Source organism: Cyclospora cayetanensis, unplaced genomic scaffold (assembly GCF_002999335.1).
Source record: "Cyclospora cayetanensis isolate NF1_C8 unplaced genomic scaffold, CcayRef3 CcayRef3_contig_38, whole genome shotgun sequence".
Classification (NCBI taxonomy): Eukaryota; Apicomplexa; class Conoidasida; order Eucoccidiorida; family Eimeriidae; genus Cyclospora; species Cyclospora cayetanensis.
Window position 1 is genome coordinate 89,259 of NW_020312347.1, and position 26,148 is coordinate 115,406.

Consider the following 26,148-nt stretch of genomic DNA (forward strand, 5'->3'; position numbering starts at 1 on the left):
TTTTTACTTAGAGCTTATTTGTAAGAAGTAGACCTAAAAATAGGCCATATTGTAGGCCCAGGGTCGCGGCTTTCTCCACCTGTTCGAAGAGTGACAAGGGTCACTATGATGGTCTGTATGCGGTCTATCCCTATTCAGCCAGTCCCACAGTACTTAGAGGAAATTGCAGTTTGAAACAAGAAAAAGGGAATAAGCTCGGCAGTAAGCCATTTCAAGTTTTTCATATTCTTTTTAGACTTTCCTATCTACAAATCAATAGCTGATGCACCGACCGTATCCACCGAGTCCCCAAAAACAGTCTTTAAAGCTCAGTGGATCATCCATCGACCACAAGCTGGATTGTTCCTCCAAGGATTTGAAGATGCCGCCAATTCTGTCTGTGTGTGAGCTACTAGTCACTGGAATGACCTGCAGCGCGTGCACGGGAGCAGTTCAAGGGGCATTGCTTAAGCACCCAGGAGTTTATCAGGCCCAAGTGGAAGTAGTGAGAGAAACCGCGAGGATTGCATACGACAGCTGTGTCGTTAGGCCTGAAGAACTCTGTGCCGTAGTGGAGGGTCTGGGGTTTGGCGCCCAGATCCTTCAAATCTTTGTTTCTACGCCGAGAAGCCCACCAGGGGACTGTAGCAGAACCACAGCTGGATCTGCGGATATACTCTACGAGGAAGAACAACTTGGTTTTGAAGAGCCTCCAGCACGAGAAGAAGAGGAAGAGTTCACTCTGGGGTTTCAATCTGCCTTACTTCAAAGAGGTGGTGCAAACGATTCTGACACCCTCACACGGAAGGCCGACGCAACCCTCCACCTCGTTCTACAAGGAGACGCGGAGCTATCAGCTGAGTCAGCATGCAGAACTTTGAAGAGCAGCAATGGAGTTGTTGGCTGTACAGTGGCCCCACTGAGAAGTTCTGAAGTCCAAAGAGCGCAAAGGCTCATAGTGACCTACAAGCCCGAGGTAGTGGGGGCTAGAGAGATGCTAAGTAAACTGCTGCGCCAAGGCTTCAACCTGTTCCTGCTAGCCGAAGACCCCCTTGAGACGCAGGCAAGAATAGAGCACTTGAATTTACATCAAGTAGATGCTTTAGCGGAATGTAGTTCCACTACTACACGAAGTTGTTGCTGCGGCGGCATCTGTAGCTGGCTACGGGCCTGAGCTCTGGAACTGCGCCCTGAGACTTTTGCTGCAGAAACAGGCTGTCTTGGACAATCGCAGATCAGTGAGCAGTTCACTGCTGGTCTCGCTTCCACCAGCAGCGGTGGTACTCTGTCTTTCGATCATGGCAAGGACCCACAATCTGCCGCCCATCCTATTGTAAGAAACACGTCGTGTGTATGGGCTTTCCGGGTGCGTAAATAGCCCCTTGGCAGTGCGGGAGGGTGGCTGCTTCTGTGAACAAAACGCAAAGGCCCCTAGATCCCTATGACGGGCAACATGTGGCGCTTCCACCCACGTTACTTCTGTGGGGTGGATGTCTAAGCACCGCCCGCCCTCCCCCCAGAAGGCTTTATTCTTTTTGCGCCTTCTTCCGCTTTGTTTCAAGGCGCGAATGCATTCCGGGTGTGCGCGTATCCACAATCCTGTTGCTGTTGCTCACCACACTGGTCCAGTTCTACGGCGGCCGCGCCTTTCACAAAGCAGCTCTGAATGTAAGGCCCTCAGTCCACGTATCTAGTGAGCCAATAGTAGAGCCAGCCTTTAAGTGTATGTGTTCACGCCGCTGTCTACGTACTGCGCCCTTGAGAGGGCCTTAGGTGCTCTTGAGCCTCACAACAGTCTGAAGGCAATAAATGTTTCAAATGTGAAACGGAAATCAGTGTGGCTTCGTTCTTCACTTCGTCCAGGGACTGCGGCACCGCCACTGCAGTATGGATCTGCTAGTGTCTCTTGGCAGCAACTTGGCTTTCGTCTACTCGGTCCTCTCGTGCATCCAGGCAGCCGCAACGACCCTATGGTGCAGGCCACTACTTTCCGCTGCTGCTACGGAGCCCGAAGGAGCCACCGCCAGCACCGACGCAAATCAAAGCCCCTTCCGCGAGCTCATAGAAAAAGCTGAACCCCATTTATTCCTGGACACTTGTGCAATGCTCATCTGCGTCGTTTTACTCGGCAAGGTGAGAGTGGCTGGCGGCCTTTCCAAAGCCGTCCTGCACGAAACTCTTCGAGAAGGGGCATCTCCCAAAAGTTTGGAAGGACTCTGAGAACAGCAGCGCTCCCTCCCGACGCCTCTTGAAAGATTCGCACCTAGCAGACGCTGTTTGCCCAAGGCATCAAAATTGAAAGCTTTGCCGAGGTGAATGTTCGCATGTTTGTGCTACAGCTCATGCAGCTGCGAGCCAAGGAACGGATCCTTAAGCAGTTGTACTGGTGAGCTCGTAACCTAGGGACCCTAAACTTCAGTTTACCTATGACTTCTGAATTCCTAGTAAGGCTGCCGTACTTAGTATTTTTCTTCAAAAATTTAAGAGCCCCCAGGAAAAGCAGCAGCAGCAGGCAGGTGGCCCTCCTATTCAAAACCTCGCATGGACAGGGAAATTTAGGGGATCTCTGTAACAGAATGAACGTAGTGCCAGCTGGTCATGGAAGGCCTTTGAATCGCGTCTGGTGTGAGGGCAGACAATTAGGCGCTGAAAAGGCTCTCGAAGCACGAGTGTGTGCGGGGTCCCTTCGTTAGTCGCAACTCTGCGTGGTCTTGGGAGGTCTCTTTGGCGCTTCTGATGCTGCAGCCTGCACAACCTGAAAGCCCGCAGCGTGCATTTGGTCCTGCGATCAGCCGACCGCGCAGTGGCTGCTTGCCTATCGCCACCAAACCCCTCGGATCTATCCGTTTCGGAAGCCAGCGTCTACTGGGACGAGCTGTTGAAGGTTCCGTACTTGTCGAGTGGTGGCAGTGACTGTCCAGGGGGGCCTCCGTCTCGGCGCTGGTGGCACGGAGTAGCCTCTGCCTGTGGGCTGAAGAATTTTCGGAACACGTATAATCCGCTTTCGCAGCCGGATCCGTGCAGCCTTCCAGAAGAAGCGGAGGAGGCTGTTGCGGGCAGGGAAGGGCGTTGCAGCTCGGCTGCTGCCCGAAAGGAGCTCGAGATGCCACCCGTGGAAGCAGCACCGGATCTTCCTGCGGAAGTCGTGATCAGCACTGATTTACTGCAAAAGGGGGATGTTGTGCGTGTTCCTCCTCAAGGAGTCTTGCCAGCCGATGGCATTTTGCTGGTAAGCTCGGAGGGAGGCGGCTCACAGCTCCGCTGTGGTGTTGAGGAATTGCAGCCGTCGTCAGGCGCTGCAGAATTCAGGTGGAGCTAAGCTCCTTCACTAAGTCCCTCTCGTTGTGAGGTTGTGGGTTAAGACGGCGTGAAAAGGTGGCGCAGTGCCTGCAGGAAGAGTTGCCGCGAGGTCGTCTCGAAAGCGTTTGGGGAAAGGCGTTATAAGGCTAGAAGCAGAGAGGGCTGCTGCGGCTAGACATGCACAAGACCGCAAAGCCGCTGCGTGAGTTTGTGGATCCACAGGCACCCGATGTGCTGCACGTCGACGAGAGGCTCATCACAGGGGAGGGCCGCGCAGTGGCGAAGATGGTGGGGAATCGAGTGATTGGCGGCAGCAAAAACGCTGCTCATACCGACGCGTATGTACGCGTTGAAACGGTGAGACACTTGATTGCACGCCAGGCGTGCAAGCTCATGTGCGGCAACGCGCAGTGACAGTGCAGCGCCGTGCAGGTGTGTTTCCCCTTTACGGGGGGTTCAGCAGGGGTAAAGCGTGATGGGCAGGGTGAGAAGAGAGGGTGTCAGACATTGGGGACGGCGCGCAGGCCGCTTCGTCCTTGCTTTCAGCTTAGAAGCCGTAGCCACTGCCTCTGCTTTGCTGCGGATGCAGGTCGGGGATGGTTCCGTGCTACAGACATTGCTGCGGCTGGTGAACACGACACAGCAGCAACAGCAGCCCATGCAGAGGGCTGCGGAATCGTTTTCTGCGTACTTCATTCCCACGGTTATCTGTATCTCCGTGGTGGCGGCTCTTGCCTGGGCTGTGAAGGTTTTTACCGCTACAGACATGGCTCCCCTGTCCACCCTTCAGCAACTGCGCAAGCGTCTTCAGGAGCTGGAGCTGTACGAGGGGCTCTCAGAGGTGCAGCCGCAACTGGTGCTGCAGCAGCTCGAGCAGCAAGCGCGTGGCACCGACCCTCAGAACGCCTTCTTAGGAGCATCGGTTGCACCAGGTGCACACGCCAGCGCTTCCTTCGACGCAGCACCCATCGCGTCACATGTGGTGGAAGCGGCTGCCGCTGCTTGCCAGCTTTCAGGCTGGGTTGTTACCTGGGATAGCCTTCTGTTCGCCTTGCGTTTCGGAGTAGCCGTGTGCTGCGCTGCCTGCCCCTGCGCCATCGGGCTCGCCGCGCCAGCGGCATTGGCAGCAGCAACGGCAGCAGCGGCAGCGAGAGGCGTGTACTTCAAGAGTGGCAGGGCACTCGAAACGGCGGCATCAACGAACGTCCTTGTGCTCGACAAGACTGGCACACTGACAACCGGGGAGCTGCGTGTGCGGAGTGAAAAATGACCGTTGAAACAGAGTCTCAGACACCCCCTAACATGAGCAGCGCGGTCTCAAGCGCCAGGCGGACAGACACCCGAGCTGCGTAGCTACTTAGCCACGCCGCAGAAAGCCCTCCTTGTTGCGTTTGCAGGGCAGTCCACAACCTTAGACCTAGCCAAGCACAAGGTTGTTAGGCATCAGCAGTTCGTGGCATTGACCTCTCCAAAAAGCACCCACTCTTGCCGTTCCTTCATGTGGCTGCTAATGCATGCTTTTCTTTCATTTCGTTACTCGTAGGTCGCTGCATGCGCCTTCCAAACAAGTCGCATCAGGGAGCTTGTTCTTCCAGCGTTTTTACAAGAGGGTACCAGACCCCGTCCAGAGTCGCCTTCTCCTGCTGCCAAGTCCAAAGACGACACCTGGCATTCCGCTGCAGACTCGGCCCCCTCGCAGAGCTCCTCGAGCTGTCCGTGCTGCTGCAGCAACGCAAACCCCAGACACAGTGGAAACGCTTCAGTTGCAGCCAGTGTGTCAGCGTCGGGAACCTCAGACGACACTTCTGACTCTGCAACAACGCTCCCAAAGGACACACCGGGGATCGCCGAGCTCAAACTAAACTCGCCAGTATACAGCGAAAGGGATGATAACGACCTGCGCATGGACGGTAGCCGTTGCTGCGCCGCTGACACGTTTCCGGGAGGGGCTCTTGTGTTTCGCAGTTTCGAAAATTTCTTGAGGACCTCTCCAACCGCCTCTTTTAAGGATGAGGTCACCGGCAGCAGCACGGCATGCAACAGCGCCAGCAGTTGCTGCGGCGGTCCTCACCAGCAGCGGGAAGGCAAAGGCTTTCATTTCAGCTATAGCATCGAAGGAGAGCAGGGACGTGCCAGATTGCAAGAAACACTGGCAGAGGCCTCTGAAGAAGTGCTCGAAACGAGCTGCTTTTTGTGGGCAATGAGCTCTCTTGAGCAGGGCAGCAGTCACTCCGTTGGAATAGCCCTCGTGAGCGCTTATGAGATATGGAAGCGAGGATCTGTTTCACATGCTCTCACGAGTACCACCGAAAAGAGGAGGTATCCGACACCACTCGATGGCTACGACCTCCCACCACCGCACCCTTGCAAAGATGTGCTGCTACTGGCCAGAGGCCTTGAGGGATCCCTAGGAGCGACTTTAAGGCTACGTATAGCAGCTACCGACCCAGCAGAGGGTGAGCACAAGTGCAATACCGACGAGAAGCATGGGCTGCTCTCAGAATTCGCCGAGGCGGCGGGCGTGCCCGCTTTTTTGTCAGTACATTGTTTTGGACGTTTCGCTGTGCTGGCGTGTCTTCGTGGTGCAGAAACGGAAGGTAGATGCGCCTTTTCTTACTCGACTGAGGGGCTTAGCGAAAGGGAAGCCGATCAGTTGGAGGCAAGGCCCGTCACTTTCAGCCTCGGCTGACAAGAAACTGTAGTGCTGTCTCCCTGCTTTAGAAAAAGCGTCGATCCCCGTTCAACTCCCTTGGTAGCTACTAAGGGCAGGCGTAGCGAGAGTGAGGCAAGGAAGCCTTCGTGGCACTCCTTTTGTGTGCAGTACAGTACGCTGTCTGCTTGCTGCAGGAGTGGATAGGTTGGCACGAAAGCCATAGCGGACCTGTTGTCCACTTGCACGCATCTGTGTTACCAAGAAACTCTAAAGACGCGAAGCCAGAGTGGGTTTGGCTGGGAGCTGTGGCGCTTCAAGATGAGATTAATGACGAAACAAAGGTGGCGGTGAAGTATCTGAGGCAGTGCTTGGGGTTCAAAGTCTTTATGTGCACGGGAGATAATCCGAGGACTGCTGCGCGTGCAGCTGCGGCTCTGGATATTGCCGCGTCGCACGTAATGGCACAGCAAACGCCAGAGGCTAAAGTGCGCTTCTTACGTTCCCTGTCATGTCAAGGCAGCACTGGAGCCAGCTCAGAGACTGCTGGCGATACCAGTGGCTACAGCAGTCCCTTTATGTCGTCGCTCTTGGAGGAAGGGCAAAAGGGGGCGCCTGTCTGCTGCATGGTAGGAGATGGTTTAAACGACTCGCCAGCACTGGCAGAGGCCGCTCTAGGCGTGGCATTTGGAGTTGGAAGCTCCTTGCCCCTCGCTGCCGCTGGGGTCGCTGTGGGCGGGCGCAGTTGGACCGAGCTTGTGGACCTCTTCAAGATTGCGAGGCAAACACGAAGCATTATTCGTTGGTATGTGTAACGACCCTCGCCGCCTCCTGCAATCCTTGTTTCCTTCCGATCCATACTTCAGTAAAAGGCTCAGAAAAACGCTGCCGAGACGAGAGGCCAGCTACTGTTTAACAGCAATCCCTGCCATGGCTAGAAAAGCGTGGGCGTGGTGAAGCAACAGACTTCTCTAGGGTCGCTAGCCTTTCGGCATATCGTTGAGCTACTTCATTTGAAATTGCTTTCGAGGGGGTCCGCAAGCACACACATAAAATTAAAGCTTTTGTTGCGCTTTTTGCAGGAATTTCATGTGGGCATGCACCTTCAATTTGGTTGCTGTTCCCCTCGCTGCTGGTGTGGCGTATCCCACAGTGTCTGTACACCCGGCAGCAGCGGCGGCGGCAATGGCTGGCAGCTGCTTGCTCGTGTTGCTGAATGCACAGCGACTGTGTCGCTTTAAGGCCACAACTACACAGGACATGGTAGTGGAGCTGGATCGACAAGAGGCATCATACAGGGGAAGACAGGAAATGTCACGAGAAATAGCGGACTCGATTTGGGATGGGTCGTCACCACGTGTTGACTCCTCTCTGCGGCTTCAAAGTGACCACTGCTCAACTGAAGGTTCATTCGGTGATGATTTCTCGCTCCTAAGTTCGAGTTTGCCACCAGTTCCAAAGTCATTGATGTACTATGATACAGGCAGAGCTGAAGACAGCAGTGCGCCCCTCGAAGGACCACCATACGGCCCGAGCATCAATGAACCAAGTGTTTCTTCAGCTTCCGGGAGGAGAGATGTGATAAGTTGCTAGAAAGCACTTTGCACCAGCCTGCAGCTAAACTGCCATGCGCCACAGGAGCGGTTCTTGCTGCACTGGGATGGAGAGCCTCCCGCCCATCTCCCCCACACCTTCAAAATTTTATTTTATGCTCTTTAATGCCAACAGATATACCGTCTTGTCACGAACAATACAAGGTGTTTCACGCAGTGGCCGTGTGCGGCTAGATCATACTCGCCAGACACTCCTATGTTAGACCGGTAGGGTATGCATCCATGAAGAGGAAAATGCTAGAAGGAAACAAGGCTGCTACAGTCGTTGGAGTTTTGCCTTTGAGGCGTAAATGGGGCACGAGTCCTGCTCATGCAATCGAATTGTCACATGCAAGTAACACGCGACTAGCGTTACTTTAGATGGTTTTAACAGGTGCAGGTTTCCCCTTAATGGCATTCTGAACGGCATTGCTTGTAAAGCTGCTAAGCGTGTGCCTCAGTTCAAAGGAGCTTAAGGGTCGCCTAGTTTCACGTGAAATAGTGACGACAAACACAGAATCGCATCGCCTCGAGTGCCTGGCAGTCCACTTCCCCCCTATAACGAGTGGAGAATCCAAGAGCCCACTCTACATGCGTAGCTTTTCATAGTCTCTTATTGAATTATGAATGGCGAGAGGTTCGGGACTGCTGCCCCAGGAGGATCTAAACGTTGCGTCGGCAACGCTGCAACCGGAAGAGGCAGCTGCAAACCGCTATACAGTTGGCTTTCGGCTTGCATGATCACAGGACGCGGAGCATTATGGAGTCAAAGATGTCAGTGCATGATACCGTGTATCTTCGAGCTGAGGCGCAAGATCTAGAAGCACGCAAGGAGGGACCGTATGAATTGCGGAAGCGCTGGCAACAAAAGGATCACTGCCCTCTTTGAAGACATCGATATGCCTCATTATTGTCGCTAGAATCCCTGCATTTACGCTATCAATCACTCGTGCAGTACACCTAATGCTCCACATACAGGCACGGCGGTCCTGCATAACAGTAGTGTTTCGTGTCCGGGGCTGAATGAAGCTCAGGGAAGACTGTAGCCTTGAGGAAGACTGCAACGAGGTATGGTGAAAGTTTATGCGGAGTAATTTGAATCATTTGGCTGGAAGCGGTACTTTATGCGTTTGCGGACGCTGCGCCAAGACAGGAGGAGACGCCTCACAACTGCTCGCCGTCCACGCCGACTTCACCGTGTACGGCTGCATGCGAACCGTTAGTTTCTGAACGTCATCATTTCGTCTTATCTGTGTTCCTCGCTTCTTTCCTACACTTTCTCCCGCTCCCTAGGCGTCCTCCCGTTGATTCGGGGTTGCTGTGGAGGGCGGTTCGCCACCTCTCTCTCCGAACACCACGGCTAACTGCTCGTTTGGTTTGGGAACTTCAGGAAAAGGAGCCCACAGAAATCCGCTTCCATGGTGGCTGTGTGCTTCAGAGAGACCTGGAAAAGCAGATATATCCTCCTTTGATTCATCGAAACTCGCCACGCCTTCCTCCACGCACGTACCCATACAAAAGGCACACGCACCATGGACCACGATACAGCTGCCGCCTTTCAGCGCTTAAAGGAGGCCGATCCAAGCAACCGGCGCTGTCTTGAGTGCGGTGAGCTCCGTTCGAGGTCGTGCTGGAAACGCAGCGTAGACTGTCTCGACAGCCGACACTTGCGTGCGCTGGCGCAGTGTTGCCACATGGCCGCTCACCGACCTGCACGTACGGAGGGCCCTCTGGTATCGGCAGTCAAGGGGCAGGAAAAAGCCTTCGTCGCACATGGCGTTACTTCAGGCACTGCGTTCGCGTGTTTGGAATGCTCTGGTGCTCTGCAGACACTCCGGAGCCACAATGGTGCGCACTGTCGTACGGCGCATTCGTGTGCCTCAACTGCTCCAGCATTCACAGGCAAGTTGGAAAGTTGCCTCCTGCTTTTGGCACGTGGTTTCAAAGCCAAACACAGCCCTCATCCGCCGTCTATCTACCCCTCCTCCCTTCCAGTGATTTCGCCGAGGCACCAAGCGCCTTCCGCTGTGTGTCTGCCTTGCAGCAGCGCTCAGCTTGCTAGGCTAGGCAGACTTACCAGCGGCGCCTATTCAGTGCAGCTCTGTAGAGCCGCCTAGCAGGCGAGCGAGCACGAGGCTGCCGCTCTCTTACAGAAAGGGGGGAAGAGGGGGAGGGCGGGGGGAAGTTCAAGCTTTGGGGAATTGCGAGACGTGTTGCTGCTGCCGTAGCTTCTCCTGCAACTGCTCTGCGCATTCTGACGGTGATGCAGGAGCTTGGGGGTGCATCTCAGCTTTGTTAGGAGCAGCACGATGGATGCTTGGCAGCCACTGCAAGTGAAAATGATGGAGGTTGGCGGCAATGCCAAGTGCAAGAACTTCTTCGTCGAATACGTGAGACGCTTCACGACAACAACCATGAAGTTGCATCTTCTTTCGTTGCGCCTCGCATTCTTCTCCCTTGCCTCCCCATGGACCTTCTTGCATGCGCCGCCCCTGTGTCTATGTATGTGCGTGTATGTGCAAATGTGTGTATGTATGTATGTGCTTCTGGACATCTATATGTACATACACCTACATACATATTTACACCTATATTTACATATATACCCCTATATATACATATACACACCTATATATACATGTACACACCTATATATACATGTACACACCTATATATACATATACCTATATATATATATATATACATCTATATACACATATATACATATACACACATATATATATATATATATATATATATATATATATATATATATATATATATATATATATACACCTATACATACATATACCTATATATATACATATATACACCTATACATACATATACCTATATATATACATATATACACCTATATATATACATATACCTTTATATATACATATGTGCACCTATATATACATATATACACCTATATACATATACACACCTATATATACATATATACACCTATATATGCATATACCTATATATATACATATACACACCTTTATATACATATATACACCTATATATACATATACACACTTATATATACATATATACACCTATATATACATATACACACCTATATATACATATATACACCTATATATACATATACCTATATATATACATATACACACCTATATATACATATATACACCTATATATACATATACACACCTATATATACATACATACACCTATATTTATACATATACACACCTATATATACATACATACACCTATATATACATACATACACCTATATTTATACATATACACACCTATATATACATACATACACCTATATTTATACATATACACCTATATATACATACATACACCTATATTTATACATATACACCTATATATACATATATACACATATGTATACATATATAACCTATGCATATATATATATATACAGCTATATATACATATATACAGCTATATATACATACATACACCTGTCTATATACATGCTGTGGCGGCTTCTGCAGGGAGTGTGGGATATGCCCCCGAAGGAGCGGTATGCTACGAAGGCGGCTGCTTATTACAGAGCGTTGCTGCGATCTGCTGCTGAACCATCAATCACTGCGCCTCCTCTGCCGCTGAAGCGTGAGGAAGCAGCGGAGCCGGAGGTTACCATTTCTTCGTCTCCGTCCTACTCCTCGATTCGCTCTCTTGGATCGAACCTCCTGAACGAGCAGCAGGCACAGCGGGAGGAGGGGCAGCAGGGAGGAGACTCCGCGCAAGAAGAAGGCTTCATGGCTACTTTGCAGCAGCAGGCAGTTGCTGCCTCCGCAGCTGCAGCTGCAGCGGCAGCAACTGTCAGCAACACTGGAGGGGCAGCGATAGACTCTGCTCTTCAAAGCGTCACTTCCTTCGTCTCCGGTGCTCGAGAATACACAGCCAAAACTTTTGAGGCAGCGGGAGAGTCAAACTTCGTTGAAAAGGCAAAGGGAGGACTACAGAGCGTAGGCAGACAACTGACAATGCTGCAAACACGACGAAATTCACCAGTGTTGAGGCGGTGGTTGTCTCTCTATTCTCTCTCTAGCATCTCTCTCTGTTCTCTACTCTTTCTATTATACCTCTCTACTCTCTATTCTCTCTCTATGGTCTCTCTTTATGGTCTCTCTCTACTCTCTATCCTCTCTCCACTCTCTCTCTATTCTCTATTGTCTCTCCATTCCCCCTCTACATGTACTCTCTCTGTCTTTCTCTACGTGGCTGCATCAAACAATACGCGCCACCCCAAGGCAGAAGGAGGAGGCGGCTGCTGCTGCCTTAGGGTACAGCGGCTGCTGCTGCGTGAATTTTTGTGTATTTGCATTCGAGCTGCAGCAGCTGCCTCGACTGAAGTCTTGCCTCAGAGGGCACCTCGTCCTCGCACGCAGTGCGCAGCATCCACTGCCCGACGCCTGCTGACTCGCGCTGCTGCGCATGGGATGCTGTTTTTGGGTGTATTTACAGGGAAGCGAGTGGATCGCTCAGCAAGGCAAACGCATCTCGTCAACCTTCAGTGAGTTTTTCCTCGATTTTCGTCCGACAGAGGGCCCGCCTGTCCTCTTTTTTCTGCCGCTCAGCTCTTGCCGCGCTGGCAAGTTCTCTTCCGATTGATTGTTCGATTGATGAGCATTGCGACGCAGCCGGCTCAGACGCAAGTGCTGACGGTGGCTGTACCTCGTCGTCACCAAGGCTGTCGGAAGAGCAGCCACAGGAGGGGGAAGAGGGGCTGCAATCGCAGCAGCGCAGCGGCAGCGGAGTGCTGGATTCAATGCGCGACTTCACCCGCCGCTCACTCTCCAACGTTTCCCAGGTCGTCCGTAGCAGCAACAGCGGCGTCGGTGAGGGCGGGGGTGTCTTGGAGAAGGCAAGAGAAGGTTTAAGCTCGGTGAGCTGCACGTTCGGCTGGCATTGCTCTCCTTAATGCGCCGCTCTAGTGACGCGCGAGAGACAGCGATAGCGACGCCACGCGTAGCGACGGCGTGCCCCCGTACGCTTGCTGTTGCATCGCGCTGCATGCATGCACAGAAATGTGCAAAAGTGGAAGCAGCGCTTTCAGCGTGGCAACAGCAGGGGGGAGAGCTGCCGTCAAAAAGGGGGGAATGGCAGTAGGGGACGTAGCTAAAAGGCTTTGTGTCTGCTTTGCTGCTGCCTCAGCTGACGGCTGTGGCGACGGGTTGGCTGCAACCTGCCGAGACTCCGTCTCCAGAAAGCAGTAAGACAGACACCCGGTGATGCACACTTCGCTTTTAGCATGCATTCCCATGAATAAATGGAAAAAATTATTCATGAATATGAACATAACCCTATTTATAAGCACCTTATCGTCCATATCAAGGAACAGTACAGCACACGCGGACTTGCATCGACGCCTGCACGCTGGTGCGGCTACATATGTATACATACATGCATATCTAGTGCCTCGCGCATGCGTGCCCTTTCTGGCTTTGAATAATGTGGGAGCCTTGAAACGGAAGGAAGAGCGTGCATTCCAGGGTTGCAGCGCCATCAGCTTCCTTCTCGATCAAGAGCACAGCTTCCTACAGCGCCTGCATGCGCTCCGTTGCTGCCGTTGCGCGTGTAGGCCCTCCCAAAGGGCTAAATGGAGGGCCAGACATCCCAGAGAAGGTGCTCTAGCGTTGTTGTGTGTGAACGTATCTGCCGCTGTTTCGCTCGGCGGCTTCCAGCCTGCCGCCAATGTCGTTGCCTTTGAGAAGCCTCGCTAGATCCCCCTTTCCCCCCCGTAAAAGTTTCAAACCGCGGGGGTGGTATTCAAAGGCGGGCATGCCCCCGCCGTATGCAGGGGCTTTTTACCGAAAGAGAACAGCAGAGGTGTCGCGCTGGCGCTAAGGGTCATAGTTTTAGTTTCTCCTTGCTCGCAGCCATGCGAGTTTGCCTACGCCGTAACACTGTGAGGTACTACTGTATTCCCTTTTGAACGCTAGCTCTAAATGCGCGAAAGGGAGAAAGGATAGGTGGTGGCTAGCTATGTTTCGGTGCGTGAGAGGAGTCCGTTCAGCTGCTGGTGAGCCCCCCTGCTGAAAGAAAGAGCTTTTGGGGGAGTGCCTTTGTGCCGCGCTTGGTTACAGAGGCAGTCGCTTAGCGGTCCACTGGAGGGGTCACCCCCTTCTCCCCTTCTCCTTTCCTTGCTGGCGAAAGGTGTGGCGGGGAAGCAAGCCACCGCAACAAAACAAAACGTGGAAGGCTTCTAGCGGGGAGAACGCGCACTCACCAGCCAGTAGCTAGTCAGCTCGTTAGGGGGTTGCACACTGGTCTGTTACGTGTGGCAAAGGGGCCCTTCAGAGAGGGAGGGTGCAAAAAGCCTAAGCAGAGAGGAAGCAGCCTCGGCAACGCGGCGTAGAGGAGCGTGCAGCGCACGGCTAAACAGCTGCCTGAAATCCCCACATTTCGTTGTGCAGCAGCGCCTCCAGCCTTTGGAGGATGTCTTCGTCAGATGCGAGTTTTGCAGCGTGGCTTCGCGCGGCAGCAAGCCCATCGACAGTCTGCAGCAGCAGCAGCAAGCCTTGCTGCAGCTGTTGCAGCTCGGCTGGCGCTGCGCCGTCTCGCAAGTACAAGGGCACTTCGCCCTGAGGTGTACAGACACTCGAGCGAGCGCCCCTTGCGAGCACCTTGTTGTTAAGTGGGGTGTCTGTGAAGCGAGAAATCAGCAGCACCAGCAATGCGGCGAGCCCAGCAGCCGTCGAAATGACTAAGGCGCCTTCGCTTCTTGTTTTTGCGTCTCTCAGAGCTTCACAAACCGACGCAATGGGCGGCAAGGAGAGAGACAGAATAGTCCTCCCGCCGTCAGTATTCTCGATCGGCAGCAACTGCGCCACCTCGTGCAGCTTCCTTACCCTCAAGCAGAACAAGCCTTGCTGCTGCTGCTGCAGTTCGGCTGCTGCTGCCGCCACGCGCTGCTTGCTGCATCGGTACTGCAGGAGCAGCGCCTCGAGACAGCGATTTTGGTGCTGCAGCTGCTTTCGCAAAGATCCAGACAAGTCCAAGAGGCATGTCGCCAAGCGCGCCTCTATTTTGCACATGGCAGCAGGGAGGCTGCTTCGATTGCTGGCAATGAACTGCAGCCTCCTTCTTCTCTCCGCTTCTTCGTGCTGGGGGGTAGAGACACCACAGCCCATACTGCTGGCACTGACACTGCTGACACCGACACTGCTGGCACTGACACTGCTGACACCGACACCGCTGCTACTCTCCAGAAAGGTTTTGCTGCTAATCCTGCTGCTCGCTCGTCTCCTTCCGCGAACAGCATCCTCGAAATCAGGAGGCACGTTTGTCTGAGCCTTCCTGGAGAGCGCTGCCTCGCGTGCGTTTGTTAGAGTTTCCTCTACTGCAGTTGGTGAGGAGAGTGACACTCCGATCCTCATCGCGGAGGCGCAGTGGTCGCGCTGGCTTGCTGGGAGGAGAGGCTGCAGAGAGGCAGCAGAATCGGAGGCTGTCTTGTCAGCAATGCGGTGACTCCCGTACGTTGTTGCTGCTGCTGCTGCGAGGGCAGTTCTAAGATGCATGTCTAATTGTGCCTCCAACAGCATCCGTTGCCGTCGCAGCCGCAGCAGCTCGCGCTGCTTTTGCTGCAGCACTTCCGTCTTCTGCAGCAAGTCGGATTGCAGCACGACAGCATCCTGCGAAGAGAGATGCCTACTCGCAGCTTTCGCTGGGTTTGCCCTTGTTGTTGCAGTCTTCGCGAAAGGAGACGCACTTGAAGCGGCAGTCGAGAAAGGCTGCCTTGCGCCGCTTGTCGCTGCATTCTTTGCCGCGGCTGCTGCATGGCTGCGGCTCAGACTGCCGCTAGTTCTTAGAAAAAGAGGCCATGCGTCTTGCTGCCTCGAAGAGAGGAGCTGTGCTGCACCTTGCTCTTCCTCCTGAGGCACTTCGTGCTTCCCTGCGCATGCGCTTTTTGCAGCAGCTAGCCGGTCGGGAGCAGCAACAGCTCCCAAGGAGCTATCGGAGGCGTCAAGATCGCTTGCGTCGTCTTCACTTCTGCAGCTGCTGCTCTTGCTGCTGAAGCTGCTGCTGCTGCCGCCAGTCTCCATCTTGCGCAATGCTGTTTTTGCTGCTCCTTTTGCTGCTGCTGTTGCTGCTGCTGCTGCTGCTACGAGGTTGCCGACGTGCCCTTCGCAGCATTCTGCTCGGAGAGCCTCAGCGTGCAGTCACCCTCTGCTTGCTTAAGCGTCTGCCTTCCGTGACTGCATCCTTAGCTGTCTCCATGAGGCGCGGTGCTCTGCTCAGCTCGCAGCGAATGCAGAAGCAGAAGGCGTCTGCAGTGCCTCGAAGAGGCTGCAGGGGGAAGACACGAGGCGCTGCAGCAGCAGCTACCCCGCCTCCTCGCAGAGTGGCAGACACTGCGGCTGCTGCTGCCGAACACACAAAGACAAAGGATAGCGAGCAGCACCACCTCTGTGTTGCTGAAAGGGGTTGTTGTGGGCAGCGCTGTGGTCAGCGCGAGTGCCGCCACTGCTGCGCTTGCGCCGCTGCGGCTGCTGCTGCTGCTGCGCATCCACGACACTGAAATACGAAGCTGAAACGCAGAAACTTTAGCAGTGGGTCGCTCCGACGGTGTTGTTGCTGCTCCTGCCGCCTCGAATTGGCTGCTGGTCCGTCCCTCTGAGCTTCCCTTAGCCGACGCAGGAGGCACTGCACCGCTGGAGTGGCGGCTCAGAGACAGCGCGGCAGCCGCAGTGGAGGCGAGGGGTGGTACTCCAGTAGGCGGTGCGCTTGGCTTGGCTGCGTTCCGCGCTTGCGCGTGTTGAAAAAAGCCTAAAAGCGACCTTTTAGGCGCATTTGAAAGTCTGTCGAGCAGAGAGAAGAAGGGCAGGAGGGGCGGCAGCCGCTGCAGCTGCCGCGTTTGTTGCTGCTGCTGCTGCTGCTGCCTCTGGAGCGCTCAGTGCTGCCGCAGCAGCAGCAGCAGCAGCAGCAGCAGCTGCTGCTGCCCTCCAGTCCCACCAACCCCCCTTTGGGAGCTCTGGCAGCAGGAACAAAGCTTGAGTTGCGTGTTTTTGCGTGTGGAAACGCTTCTGGAGCGTCTTCTGATTCCAGCACGACCCTTGATGCAGACGCCGCTGCAGCAGCAGCGGCTGCTCCCAGTGCGTCGGCGCGGCAAGGATCGCAGCAGGTGCTGCTGCGTTGGCAGCAGTTTCGCAGCTTCCAGACGGCCCCTAAAGGCAGGAGAGCCCTTCGGCTGCATGAAGCAGCAGAGTCTGCGAGTCTCCAACAACGCGTAGACGCGCAAGAATAGACTCCACTCCCAAAGAACACCCTGGAGCGTCGACACAACAACCACCCCGCGAAGAAGGCGGCTCCGCATGCCTCTGCAGCGCCGCCTCTGCGAGCACTCCCCGCGAAAAGGAGGCTTCCTGTCTGCGAGAGCAGTGCGTGTGGCAGGAAGCAGCAGCAGCAGCACGCGGCAGAAGCAGCAGCAACTCCTCAAGCAACGGGGGGGAGGGAGGAGGGGAGGCATCCTCGTGGCTGCAGGCTGCAACACACACAGTGGCAGTTTCCTGTGCGATTCGCCTTCCAATACACGCCTGGCTTCTCGGGGGCAGGCGTTCAGCAGCTGCAGAGACACATCTCAAACGGAAGTTTCTCTTTCGCGCAGCAGCAACAGCAGCAACAGCAGCAACAGCAAGGATGGCACTTCGTGAAGTCTCGTCTAAGGGAAACTCCCAACGCGCCACAGCAGCGAGGGGGACGCACGACACCGCCAACAGTACTACTGGCAGCAGCAGCAGCAGCAGCAGCAGCAGCAGCAGCAGCAGCAGCAGCAGCAGCAGCAGCATTAGTAGTAGTAAAGGCGCACCGCCCACACATGCGCCAACGAAGCGCTCAGGTGTCTCGAGCAGCAGCAGCAGCAGCAAGGCGGAGGCTGCAGTGAAAGACACGAAGAACTGCAGCAGCAACAGTGGAAGCAGCAGCAGTGCAGAGGTGAGGAAGAAGAGGCGGAAACAAGCGTTTCTGACGACTAAAAAGAGGCGTAAAACGAGCAGTAGGGGTGCTGGTAGTGCTGGTGCCGGAGGAAGCAGCAGCAGCCGCAAAGCAGCAGCAGCAACGACGACGAGAGTCTCCCGAGAGTGCCGCAGCGCCAGTGCGAACAGCAGCAGCAGCGGGAGCAGCAGCGGGAGCAGCAGCAGCAGCAGCAGCAGCAGCAAAGAAGAGGAGGAGCAGCAGGAGAGCGACGAGGAGGAGCAGCTTTCGCTGCAGCCTTGGCCTCCTACGGCTGGCGATTTAAGGGAACCAAGCTGCAGCAAACTTCGTTGTCTGTGGCAGCAGCAGCAGCACCAGGATGCAGCGGATCGGAGACTCGAGGCACTCTTCGAAGCGTTTTGCAGCAGTGCTGTGGCTGCGCTCCAGCGTCTTAAGGATAGGCTTGCAGCAGCAGCGACGAGTGCTCGTTCTGCGCGATCTGTAGGAGGAGGCTCCTCTGGAACGCAGAGTGAGCAGCAGCAGCAGCAGCAGCAGCAGCAGCAGCAGCAGCAACAGCAGCAACAGCAGCAACAGCAACAACAGCAACAGCAGGAGAAGGTTCAGCCTCCCTTCTTCCAGGAGGAGCTGCCGCACAGTCTGCAGCAACTGAAGAATGAGCTGAACGTGGCGCAGCTTGCGTCTGCTGTCTTGCACGTCTTGCCTCCTACGCCAGCAGCAGCAGCAGCAGCCTCTGTGGCAGGCTTGCGAATGAAGGGTGGCTACGAGCTGCAGCAACTCTCCGTTTGCAGTTGGCTCCGGCGATTTTTCCTCTTTGTGCTGGAAGAGCCGCTTGAGCTTCTGCTGTACACGCAGGGGTTCACTGGTACCTCTTTTGGGGGCCCCTTGGGGGGCCCCCCTTGCGATTTATCTGCTGTCGCTTTGAAGTACACTGCAGCTGCCGTGAAGGAGCTGCGACCACTTGTCACGCTTCTGCTGCAGCCTTTGCAGCAGAAGCGGGAGAAGCACAAGAAGAAGAAGCAGCAGCATGTGCAGCGGCACGTGCAGCAGCAGCGGAGGAGGATCGAAGACATGCTGCAGAGGGATGGCACGCTGAAGGGAGCTCTCAAGAAGCTGCTGCTGCTGCCTGGGATGCTGCAGCATGGGCATTACGACATCGAAACGCTGCTGCTGCTGCTGCTGCAGCACCGCGAGCGGCAGCAGCAGCAGCTGAAGGACCAGCAAGAGACGACGAAGAAGAAGCAGGAAGAAGAAGAGGCGCAACAGCAACAGAAACAAGAGCAGCAGGAGCAGCAGCAGCAGCAAGCAGCATGCGCTGCAGCAAGCCTTCAGAAGGAAGAGAGGACTGACCAGAGCAGCAGCAGCAACGCCAGCGTAGACTGCAAAAAGCAGCAGCACGAGCAGCAACTGCAAGAGCAGCAGCAGCAAGAGCAGCAGCAGCAAGAGCAGCTGCAGCTCAAGGAGGAGGAAGGTGCCATTCACAGCAGCGAGGGGTTGCTGCAGAAGCAGAAGGCAGAAGACACGCAGTCAGAAGGCCAAAGAAAGGTTGTAGAGGTGGAGCAGCAACAGCAGCAACAGCAGCAACAGCAGCAACAGCAGCAACAGCAGCAGCAGCAACAGCAACAGCAACAGCAGCAGCAGCAGGAGGGAGAGGAGAAGCCACAAGAACACATCCATCAACAGCCGCAACGACATCAGCAGCTGTGGGGAGAAGACGTCTGCTTGTTCTTAAGAAGCTTCGAATACAAGCAGGAAGATATCACACGCGAAGTGCTGCAGTCTCCTCATTTCGTGGATTTAGTGAGGTGAGATCATCTAATGCATGTGCTGGGTAGAGGCTGAAGGGCAGACTTACGACAAGAACTGGAAACGCGTTCATTTTCTCTCTTTTTTTTTCTCTCTCTTATCTTTTTCTTCTTCTCTCTTTCCCCGCCTTCCGTGTGTCGTTGTGGGTATTATATCGTTAGATCTCGGCTGCACGCGAAGGCTGTGTAGCTGACAAGCATCCAGACACAAGCGTCTCGATGCATGCATGACGCATGCATGCATAGAGACGTGTACAGCCATCGTCGAAAGATAAAGCTGCCTGCAATTATTTCGTTTATCGTCCTTTGCCGTGAGCGCGGCTGTCTCTCCCCGTGTTTCCTCCTTTGCGCTTCTTCGCCTGCTCTCTCTGCAGGTGTCTCTGATATGTGCTCACAAAATAGTTCCTCTCTTAATATATATCTATCTATATAGATATTTATCTAGATATTATATGTATAGATATATATATTTTACATGTATATCTGTGTATATATATATATCTGTATGTAGATGTATACATCTCTCTGTGTATGTATATATCTCTGTATGTATGTATCTCTGTGTATATCTATATAGATATTATATATATCTATATATAGATGTATATATATATATCTGTCTATATATCACTCTGTATAGCTCTACATATCTCTCTCTGTATACCTCTCTGTGTATCTCTCTATGCCTGTCTCTCTATAAGAACATCTATCTATATATCTCTCTCTATCTATCTATTCATGTACATAGATATATGTATGTATATGTAAATTTGTGCCCCTGTTGCTGTGATGCAGGTTCTTGAATCAATTTGCCTCCGTCTTGAATGTGCCGTGGCGTTTTGACGCGCTGTTGGCGTCGTTAAGTGCAGTCTCGCCTCCCCCAGACGTCGTGCTTTGCGCCTCCCTGCTCTCGCTGGCCTCTTTCTCGTTCGATTTCATGCCTGCGTTGCAGCGTATAGACAGCGCACTTGCTGCGGAGGAGGAGCAGCAGCAGCAGCTTCTAAACGATGCCGCTGCAGCAGCAGCGCTCGCCTATGCGGCGCCTCCTGAGCAGCAGCCTGCGCACACGGCGAGGCGACAGCAGCAGCAGCAGCTGCTGCAGCAGCAGCAGCGGGCTGCAGCAGGCGCTCGTGGAGGAAGGCAGGCGAAAAAGAAAACTCAACAACAGCGTCTCCAGCAAGAAAAGCAGCTTCTCCTGCAAGACGCAGTCGCAGAGACTCCAGAAACGCAAGAACCCAGCATTCCGCAAACGCCTGTCTGCACAGGAGATCCTCAGCAGCAGCAGCAAAATGCAGAGGAGCCCATGCAGCAAGACATGCACTCCAAAGTACAACAGCAGCAACTGCAGCAGCAACTGGAGCAGCAACTGGAGCAGCAACTGCAGCAGCAGCAGCAGCCCCCCTCGGGTGCTGTTGCTGGAGGTGTCATCCGTCGCTCCCAAGCTTTTCTGCAATTTTGCGCGGAGTTTTCGCAAACAGCGGAGGCAGCGGCAAGCGCTGCAGCGACAGCTGCTATCGACTTGAAGAACTGCACAGGAAGGGCGTCCTCTTCCAGTGATATGAGCGCTGCAGCGGATGCTGCAGCGGATGCAGCAGCAGCAGCAGCAGCAGCAGCAGCAGCAGCAGCAGAGGCGTCCGAAGGCTCCTTTCCCGCTCTTGGCGGTGCCAGTGCACCTGTCTGGGAGTGGGAAGACATAGGCGGAGAGGATGATGCTACTGCGTCTACAGCTGCAGCCTCAGACATGATGCAGCGGCTATTGCAGCGGCTGTTTACGCTGCTTGGGCGGAAAGCTAGTCCACCCTTTAGACCGGCGCGATCGCTTCGCAGGCTTCTGCAGGATAGGGGAGAGGCTGATCTTCTGCTGCCGCTCAGACCTTTTTCTGAATCTTCGGAGGCTCCTACAGACTGGACGCATCTCAAGCCAGTGCAGGTAGGCAGGCAGGCTGCGGCAGCATCCTTTGCTGCACGAACTGCAGCTGGTTTTTGCCGCTTCTCGAGCAGCTGCTGCGGTGTTTTTTGGGGGGGGGGATGTCTGTGTGTGTGTGTGAGGAGGCTTCGCGTCTTCGACTTGTGAGAAGAGGGGCTTCTTTTTCTCTTTCTTTCTTTCTGTGTCTCTGTGTGTGTCTGCGCAGCGTCTGCGATTTATGCGTGCTCTCATATCGCTAGTTCTCTCGGAGAGCCCTCAGATCGCTCGGGTACGTCGGTAGGCAGTGGAGGCGCAACTCGCGCCTCGGGTAGCTGCACGCAGACACCCGCAGCTAGCTGGCTAGCTGTGGGTGTCTGCGCGTATGCGGGGGAAGGGGGAAGTAAGGGGTAGCAGCAGGTGGGTGGGAACGAGGTGAAATAGGAGGGTGCAGACTATCGGCATGGTAGCTGTTTTCGAGCGGGCGGAGAAAGGCGGAGGAGGCTGCAAAGGATGCTGACAAATCTTGCCTTGTCTCTTCAAAACGCCTTTCGCAGCACATCAGGGAGAAGGGGAGTGAGGAAGCTCCAAATTGCGAAGGTTTTGTTGGCGAAGACGCCAGAGGTAACTTGTACTGGCTTGTCACGCAACAGGGAGATCCAGCTGTCTTCAAACTCTACCGAGTAAGCTCTCGCACGTCTGCTGCACGCAGCAGACGGCAGGCAGCGTGTGCAATGCATGCCTTCTTCTGTCTCTCGCTCTCTCTTTCTCCTCCTCTCTCACTCTCTTTCTCTCTCTCTGAGGAATGGTCTTGGAGCTACTTGAGGTGCTATTGGCTTCTATGTACGACAGGCCGTCCAAAGGGATACTCTTCTTCTGTGTCTTTCTTTCTTTCTCTTGCTTTCTTTTCCTTTCTCTCTTTATTTCTCTTTCTTTCTTTCTCTTGCTTTCTCTCTTTATTTCTCTTGCTTTATTTCTCTTGCTTTCTCTCTTTATTTCTCTTTCTTTATTTCTCTTTCTTTCTCTTCCCTTCTTTCTTTCTCTCTTTATTTCTCTTTCTTTCTTTCTTTCTTTCTCTTCCCTTCTTTCTTTCTCTCTTTCTCTTACTGTCTCTCTCTTTCTTTCTCTTTTTTTCTTTCTCTCTTTAGGAATTTCGCGCTGGGTGGCTGTATCTCTTGTTGATTTTGGGTGTCTGTTGCCCTCTCTGCGCAGGAGGAAGCGGCGTATCGCCGCTTTGAAGTCTTGAGTGAAGATCTTTCCTCTCTGGAGGCTATTGCAACGAGTTTGGAAGCTGTACGTCTTGCCCATGCAGCTGCCGCATCGCTGGTAGTGTTCGTGGCTGGGCTTTGACCTTTCTTCAGAGAAGGAATCCCCCTTTTTTCTCTCTTCTTGCCTCTTCAGAAGACGCTGCTGCTTGCTCTGTTGCCGCTCTCCCGGCTGCTGTGCTGCTGCTGCAGGAGGAAGGGATGTTTGATCTTTCCCAACAGCTGCTTCAGCAGCACCAGCTGTTGCTGCAACAGCAGCGTCAGCGCAGCAGAGAAGAGCGACGGCGAAAAGCTGTCGAGAGGCAGTTGGAAACTGCTCAGTGGGGAGTTGTGACGGGTGAGTCTAGGGATATTCGGGGATTAGGAGTTGGTGTTGTTGCTGCACCTGTTGCTGCTGCATGTATGTATACATATATATATATATATTTTCATGCATATATATTTATAGATATCGCTTTTGCTGCCCCAAGGTTCAAGGGATGGGTGTGTGTGACGGTGGGAGTCTTGGCTGCTGCTGTCGCCTCGCAGGGCGTCGTGAGCGAAAGCCAGTGAATTACTTGGAGGTAGAGGGTGAGGTGGAAAGCAGTGCCAGCAGCAGCAAGCCAGTCAACACTGCAGTTACTCGGGAGGAGCGTTGGAGGGCCAGGCTTGAAAGAAAGGTGCGTGGCAGCGCGTGCAGCTAGCTGGGCGTCGAGCTGTTGCGGCTAGTGGCTAGCCGCTAGCCGGCTTGCGGACTGGGGGCAAGGCAGCACCAAATGCGAGGCGCTTCCGCTGCTAGGGGGTGGTGTGTTTTTGAAGGTTTCGGAGATGGATGCAGAGCAGCAGCAGGAGCTGCTGCTGCAGCAGCAGATGACGGGAGAGAAGGAGAAGCAAGAAAAGAGCGAACGTGATGAGCAGGGGAAGGATGCGTCAGAGGACCAGCAGCAGCAGCTGCGAGGCGCTGCAGCTGCTGGTGTCTCCAGACATGCACAGGCAGAAAAACGGACTGAGATGGGAGCTCGCGGAGGAAGCCACTCGCAGCAGCAGCAGCAGCAGCAGCAGCAGCAGCAGCAGCAGCAGCAGCAGGGCGTGCTAGGAGCCGCAGAAAACGATGCGGCAGCGGCTGCAGCAATTGCGCAAGAGGGGCAACGACTGCGACTGCATAATTATCAGCAGCAGGTGGTTCTGCTGCAGCAGCAGCTCGACAACGTATCCAGGAGGATGCTGCTTACGCAGAGGCAGTTGGCTGCGCTGCAGCAGCAGATACACCTGAGTGCTGCAGACCACAGCGCTCAGGCAGCAGCGTTGCAGCACGAGCTGCATGAGGAGCAGAAACAGAAGCAAGCGATCGAGTCTGAATATTCTGCTTTGCAGCTACGCGTGAAAGAGCTCAGCAGCTGTCTTGCAGCTGCTCCTGCAAACGCCTTCCCGCAGAGCCCACACAAGCCAGGCGCTTTGCCAGCGCAGCAGGAGCTTGCAGCCTTCGAGGCAAGCAGCAGCAGCAGCAGCAGCAGCAGTAGAAGCAGCACTTACAATAGAAGCAACGATTTTCATCTGACGCATAGGACCTTGCAGCAGCACGTACATCCCGTCTTGGATCGTGTGCAGCAGACGGAGCCGCTGCCTGCAGGTGTGGCAGTGTCAGGAAAGCTGAAGTATATGCCGTCGCAGCAGCATCTGCAAAGAGTAGAGGAGAGTGCTGCTGCTGCCAATCAAGGTGCCTTCCAGCCTCTCCCCAACAGAGGGCTGCAGGAGCAGCAGCAGCAGCCGCTGCTGCAGCGGCAACACGGCGAAGCGCAGCAGTGTCTCTCCCAGCACTCCGCCGAGTTCGCGCTGCAGCAGGAGCCACGGCAACAACATCTGCAGCAGCAGCAGGAGCCGAGCGATCGTCAGAATTCAGAGCTCCAGCCGCCGCGCGTTCTGCCAAGGTTAGAGCAGTTTCAACAGCGCGCACAGCTGCACCACGAGCATCAGGAGCAGCAGACAGTTGGAGCGAGTGAGGCTGCTATCCGCATCGCAGCCAAGGGTGGCGCTGCTTGAGAGCGTCTGCAGACGCCGCTAGATTCGCGCAGCCGCAGGCAAGGCTGCGCTGCGAGGCTGGTGCGCTGGGGAGAAAACGCGTCTGTGCCCTCACCTTAGCGGTAAACAGCGTAGGCAGCAGCTGCACTCCGTCGAGCAGCGCTGGTGGCGCAGCAGCCTTGTCAACCCCTTCGCGTATAGGCTATAGAGGGAAGGCATGTGTTTCGCTGTAGCAAGAGGCCGTAGCAGTCAATCCCCATGCCTAGAGTGCATGTGAAGACTTTCGCCACAGCCACAGGTTCCGTCGAGCGCGTCGTTCTGCAACAACCCCACCGTTTGTTAGTGCTGGTAGTTTGCAGTTGCCTGGCACCTTCGGATTCCCCATTTGGGCATTTTGTCTCAGCCTGTCGCCTCACCCTGCCAGCGTTGAGCGGCCGAATTCGTTCGTCCTTCTTTTGGTGCCTCTGCGAATCTGCACTGTTGCGTATTCGTTTCCTCACGCGCTTTTCTTTCCCTCGCACGCGTCTCCCCGTCTTCCAGGACGCTCTCTCTGCACGTGGTAGTACGGCGCTTCGTAGAGTCAGCGGCTGCTCTTTCTAGGCATGTGTCTTTGGATAGAATACGCACACTGCGTGTTTGGATAGAATAGGCACACTGTGTGTTTGGATAGAATACGCACACTGTGTGTCTGGATAGAATACGCACGCTGCGTGTTTGGATAGAATACGCACACTGTGTGTTTGGATAGAATACGCACGCTGCGTGTTTGGATAGAATACGCACGCTGCGTGTTTGGATAGAATACGCACGCTGCGTGTTTGGATATGTATGTCTACATATCTGTCTACAGTTATGTAGACACTGATATACATATATGTGTATTTACAAATAGAGATGTAGCCTGTCGGTAGCGGTGCAACCATGTGTCGGAAGGTGTAGCTAGCTAGCCTAAACAAAGCGGTGTAGTGAGCTGGCGTTGTTCCCCTGGGCTGTAGGGGTAAGGGGTGAGTGGCGTGGCTCCTCGGGTGTTCTCATTACTGGCTATGAAGCGGGGAGTGCAACTCTCTCCATGCGTCTATCGCGAAAAATACAAAGGCGGCAAACCAACGCACACAGCGGCTCCTGCAGGAAACACTCGTTTTGACGACCACGGCTAGCCACAGCAACTCAACCAGCGTAGGAGGCAACGCTAAGTGTGCCCTTCTGAGTGCGCCCTCCTTGGGCGTATTCATGATGGACTAAGAATTCCTCGCGTTCTACGCTTTTTAGAGAGCTTAGCCTGCTTGCCCATGCGGTGTGCTAACAAAGCAGGAAATGAAGGAGTGAAAAGAGCCAGGAAGAAACCATGGCTGGCAAAGCAGCATCGTTATGCCCCTGCTGCCGTCGAGAGTGCGCTTCCCAGCCTATAAAAGGCCTCATTTTAGTCTGATGGGTGGCATCGAGTTGTCTTTGCAGCCTTTAAGGCCTCTTCAAACTGACATGCTAGCGCTCAGCTGCCGCTACCCTTACGCATTTGTGCTTTCGAGAGCAGCTAGGTGTCTGTCTCGCCCTTTGTGGCGGGTGGAGAGATCATGACGCTAGTGCCGTCTGCTGATGCTCGTTTGCGTTGTGTTTCCTCCGCCGTCTCCTTTTCTGTCCTTCTGTGCGACTCCTCCACGGTCCCTTTTTCCTTAAGTGCACGCACTCATACACACAAACATACGTATGT

At 54.3% G+C, this 26,148-nt stretch overlaps 3 protein-coding genes across 3 annotated transcripts; all 3 read left to right on the forward strand.

The window, feature by feature from the left end:
* Nucleotides 1-361: 361 nt before the first annotated feature.
* Nucleotides 362-7,522, forward strand: LOC34623540. The gene is made up of 12 exons (XM_026334181.1): nucleotides 362-1,117; nucleotides 1,558-1,647; nucleotides 1,843-2,112; nucleotides 2,319-2,365; nucleotides 2,725-3,208; nucleotides 3,502-3,636; nucleotides 3,869-4,538; nucleotides 4,875-5,306; nucleotides 5,400-5,735; nucleotides 5,868-5,938; nucleotides 6,127-6,734; nucleotides 7,012-7,522. Exons 1-12 carry the CDS (start codon nucleotides 362-364, stop codon nucleotides 7,520-7,522), a joined length of 4,410 nt encoding a protein of 1,469 aa, XP_026189966.1.
* A 1,531-nt stretch (nucleotides 7,523-9,053) lies between these two features.
* On the forward strand, nucleotides 9,054-12,771 carry LOC34623608 (ADP-ribosylation factor GTPase-activating protein AGD7). Its single transcript, XM_026334182.1, is given in 7 exon segments — nucleotides 9,054-9,129; nucleotides 9,351-9,423; nucleotides 9,791-9,911; nucleotides 11,028-11,504; nucleotides 12,004-12,084; nucleotides 12,086-12,424; nucleotides 12,694-12,771. Coding segments are annotated over 7 exon segments (1,245 nt in total).
* Nucleotides 12,772-16,407: 3,636 nt separating this feature from the next.
* LOC34621785 (AF4/FMR2 family member 4) lies at nucleotides 16,408-23,125 on the forward strand (the record flags this gene model as incomplete). The annotated part of the gene is made up of 12 exons (XM_026334183.1): nucleotides 16,408-16,519; nucleotides 16,787-16,919; nucleotides 17,094-17,938; nucleotides 17,989-18,044; nucleotides 18,091-18,178; nucleotides 20,399-20,601; nucleotides 20,662-21,204; nucleotides 21,407-21,469; nucleotides 21,735-21,860; nucleotides 22,390-22,470; nucleotides 22,635-22,779; nucleotides 22,971-23,125. Coding segments are annotated over 12 exons (2,550 nt in total), but the record flags the coding sequence as incomplete, so codon positions are not given.
* Between the last annotated feature and the right edge of the window lie 3,023 nt (nucleotides 23,126-26,148).

Coding starts and splice junctions, on each gene's coding strand:
- LOC34623540 (XM_026334181.1), top strand. CDS start 362: ATGCCGCCAATTCTGTCTGTGTGTGAGCTACTAGTCACTGGAATGACC. Junction 3,209..3,501: donor CAGCCGATGGCATTTTGCTG/GTAAGCTCGGAG, acceptor GTGGATCCACAG/GCACCCGATGTGCTGCACGT. Junction 3,637..3,868: donor CGTATGTACGCGTTGAAACG/GTGAGACACTTG, acceptor CTGCGGATGCAG/GTCGGGGATGGTTCCGTGCT.